Genomic DNA, 3,145 nt, shown 5'->3' with positions numbered 1-3,145 from the left:
TGAAACACTCCAGTTACACACACACACACACACACACACTGCTGAAACAGTCCAGTTACACACACACACTGCTGAAACACTCCAGTTGCACACACACACACTGCTGAAACACTGCAGTTGCACACACACACACACACTGCTGAAACACTGCAGTTGCACACACACACACACACTGCTGAAACACTGCAGTTGCACACACACACACACACTGCTGAAACACTGCAGTTGCACACACACACACACACTGCTGAAACACTGCAGTTGCACACACACACACACACTGCTGAAACACTGCAGTTGCACACACACACACACACTGCTGAAACACTCCAGTTACACACACACGCTGCTGAAACACTCCTGATCACGTCTCTTTAGATAGAAAACACACACATAACCTTGTTTTCAAAACTGAATGAGATGAAGCACCTTCTGTGAATGTTTCTGATTGGACGGTGAGTGCCACACACAGGAGCTGGGCTTGTAAAGGCGTTTGGTCGTGCGATGCGACAGCACAAACCTACTCTGCATGAGCTGCTGTCCTCTCAGAGATTCAGGTGCATTTTGTGTTGATCCGGCTCTCCTCACAGCAGCATCCCTGTGTTTCCCGACAGGCGTATGGAGGAGACGGGATTCTCCAGAGGATCAAGCGTGTGGCGTATGATGCCAGATCCACTGTAATGGTGAGCTGAGTTCAGAAAAACTAACCCAAGTCAATCATTATTGAATATGTAATGTTTAATAAACAGCAGTCGGTCTTTACACACAGTCACAGCTGAAGGTGTGGATGGTTATTCAGTGTTCTTTCATTATTTCCCACCAAACCTTGACACAATGGCACTTCAGAGATGTGAAGAATATGAGCTGCTGCTTAAAAGTGTTTCATGTAGAGATAACAGCCATAGCGAATGCATTATACTCTGGAGCGACTCTTATGTGCTCGTGAATTTGGAAAACTGTTTTCAAACTGAAGAAAAGCACTGACTGATGGCAGTGAATGAGATGAACGTGGATCCACAGCAAAAGAGTGTCGTGCCAGTTCATGCACCCTAAACCTATAACAACACCTGTTTATTCCTTCCCGTTAACCCTTAAACACCCAGCTCAGGTGTCCCAGGACATTAACCCTTCATTCATCTTTACGTGAGACCTCCACCTTCTTAGTATTCCTCAATCTGTTCATTATCAACAATATGGCAAGAAATAATACAAGATTGTGAAAGAATGTCTGTTGTCATTGAATGGTGTGATTGATGAAGCTGGTTAGCGTGTCGTTACTCTAATGGTCTGTCTCTGGTCTGCAGTCAGTGTTCCGCAGCTCTCCGCTGCTCGGCTGCTTTCTCTTCGGTCTGCCGCTAGGCGTCATCAGCCTCATGTGCTACGGCATCTGCATGGCCGAGTCTGACGACGACACGGAGCTGATGAAGAGAGACGGCTTCACGGACGAGGAAGAGGAGGAGGGCGAGGAGGAAGAGCAGCAGCGGCTGACGGCCGGAGCAGAGGGAGAGGAGGACGAAGACGCAGAAAAGATCGAGCAAAAGAGTCCAACTGAAAAAAAGGTGGATTAATGAGAAACGAAGGCCTCCGAAGAGGAAACCATGGCCTAGAGTCTCCTCACTGGTTTTCATTGGATTATTCGTTTTCTAATTCATTATTTTCAGAATTGCTCCACCAAAAGTCTTGTTTCTGAAATCTTCAAGACCAGTCATGGAGCTCCGCATGTGACTGTATTGAGTTACAAAAGCACATAGACTGTTTTAAAGTGAGCGACAGCTTATTAATAATCATTTCTGTTATAATGTGTCCTTATGAGCCATTCTGGATGGTCTCTCAATGGACACACGTCCTACTTTTTAAAACATTTTTGGATGAGAAAGTGCAGTTATTGTTGCATCAGAGACTTGATCTCCAGAGATTGTCTTACATGAGATGCATTACATTATCAAAACATAATGACTGCACACAGATGCTTTTCTCGTGCTTGCTGCACAGACGTGACCTGACCGAATGTAGAAGTCTAGTTATTCTAGTATGGATTTGGTAAGAGTGTGAAATGATGAACGAAGGCTTGGGCTTTATTAAATGCACTGAACACATTCACATACACACAGCTTTAGGTTCCGTAGATTTTTTTTTTATTTTGAACTAGGTAGTGTTGATCCTGGAGATCCTTCTGTAGGGTGCTATTTAACATTTTATAGCAGGTAGAGTCAGTGTATGTGTTTTACAGATATAAAGGCTTTATGTGTCACCGCTTCTCAGCATCAGTTACCAAAATGTCCTCAGAAACTGTTATTGCATTCATGAAAAAGGAAAGTGAAGACGCAGGACTTTTATTTAGATTCTCAAAACTACAGCGAATCACTGTAAACGGCTGTAAAAGTCTGTGACCGGAGACGTTTGCTCGTGATGAACTGTTTTATTGAGCTTCAGATCAGCAGATCTCAGACACAGTTACTAGACGGCGTTTCCAGTTTGAGCCAAAGCTGTCGTTACGCAAGAACATCCACGAGTATTTAAGAGCTCGCGCTGGATTGTAATGGAGAAACGTTGCTAACCTTGCCTTCACATTCCCCTCCTGATGCCTGTTACTGTAATGATTCTCTTATTTTAACACACAACATGTCTTACCGTTTCTGCTTTGTTCATTAAATGTTTCTTTGTCTCTCTCTCTCTCTCTCTCGTTCTGCATTCTTCCCTTACATCAATATCATGCTAAAGTAGACTTTGACTAGATTTCGTTCAGTTTTTGTATGTGATTACATATTGTTTAGGTGTTAGTGGGGTAAGATTGTTTGTCACGTCCAAATATTTATGAAGGGCCTATCATGAATAGCAAAGTTCTGCCAAAAACGATGCCGTAATGATTACAATCAATAAAGAAGTCCATGTTTGACACATTTTTTTGAAGCTGTAATTCATTAAAAAGCCTCATCATGTGAAATTATGACCAATCGTTGTCACTTCAGAGTCTTCATGCCCGTCCATAACTGAAGTAACTGTAAATGAGTGAGTTCAGCGTGCTCTTGTCAGTGTGATTCAGTCTCTGGAGGTCACGGGGTCACAGCACTGATCACTGTCTCCTCTCATTATGTTGCAGTTTGGTGTAAATGTACTTATGTTTATTTAAAGTGTTCCTCTGCTT

General features: G+C 43.2%; 1 protein-coding gene across 2 annotated transcripts in view; it reads left to right on the top strand.

Annotated features, from left to right (window-relative positions):
• LOC107561962 (protein disulfide-isomerase TMX3-like) overlaps positions 1 to 2,900 on the top strand; it is a 26,161-nt gene extending 23,261 nt beyond the window's left edge. For both annotated transcript variants that reach the window (XM_016246517.1, XM_016246519.1), the window contains 2 exons: positions 615 to 683; positions 1,305 to 2,900. In XM_016246517.1, coding sequence (XP_016102003.1) covers positions 615 to 683; positions 1,305 to 1,568 — 333 coding nt within the window. In that variant the 3' untranslated portion in view covers positions 1,569 to 2,900. The remainder of the gene's footprint in view (positions 1 to 614; positions 684 to 1,304) is intronic.
• The last annotated feature ends 245 nt before the right edge of the window (positions 2,901 to 3,145 follow it).

This window comes from Sinocyclocheilus grahami, unplaced genomic scaffold (genome assembly GCF_001515645.1).
Source record: "Sinocyclocheilus grahami isolate Dianchi unplaced genomic scaffold, SAMN03320097.WGS_v1.1 scaffold800.1, whole genome shotgun sequence".
Taxonomy (NCBI): Eukaryota; Metazoa; Chordata; class Actinopteri; order Cypriniformes; family Cyprinidae; genus Sinocyclocheilus; species Sinocyclocheilus grahami.
This window is presented reverse-complemented; position numbering and strand designations above follow the sequence as displayed.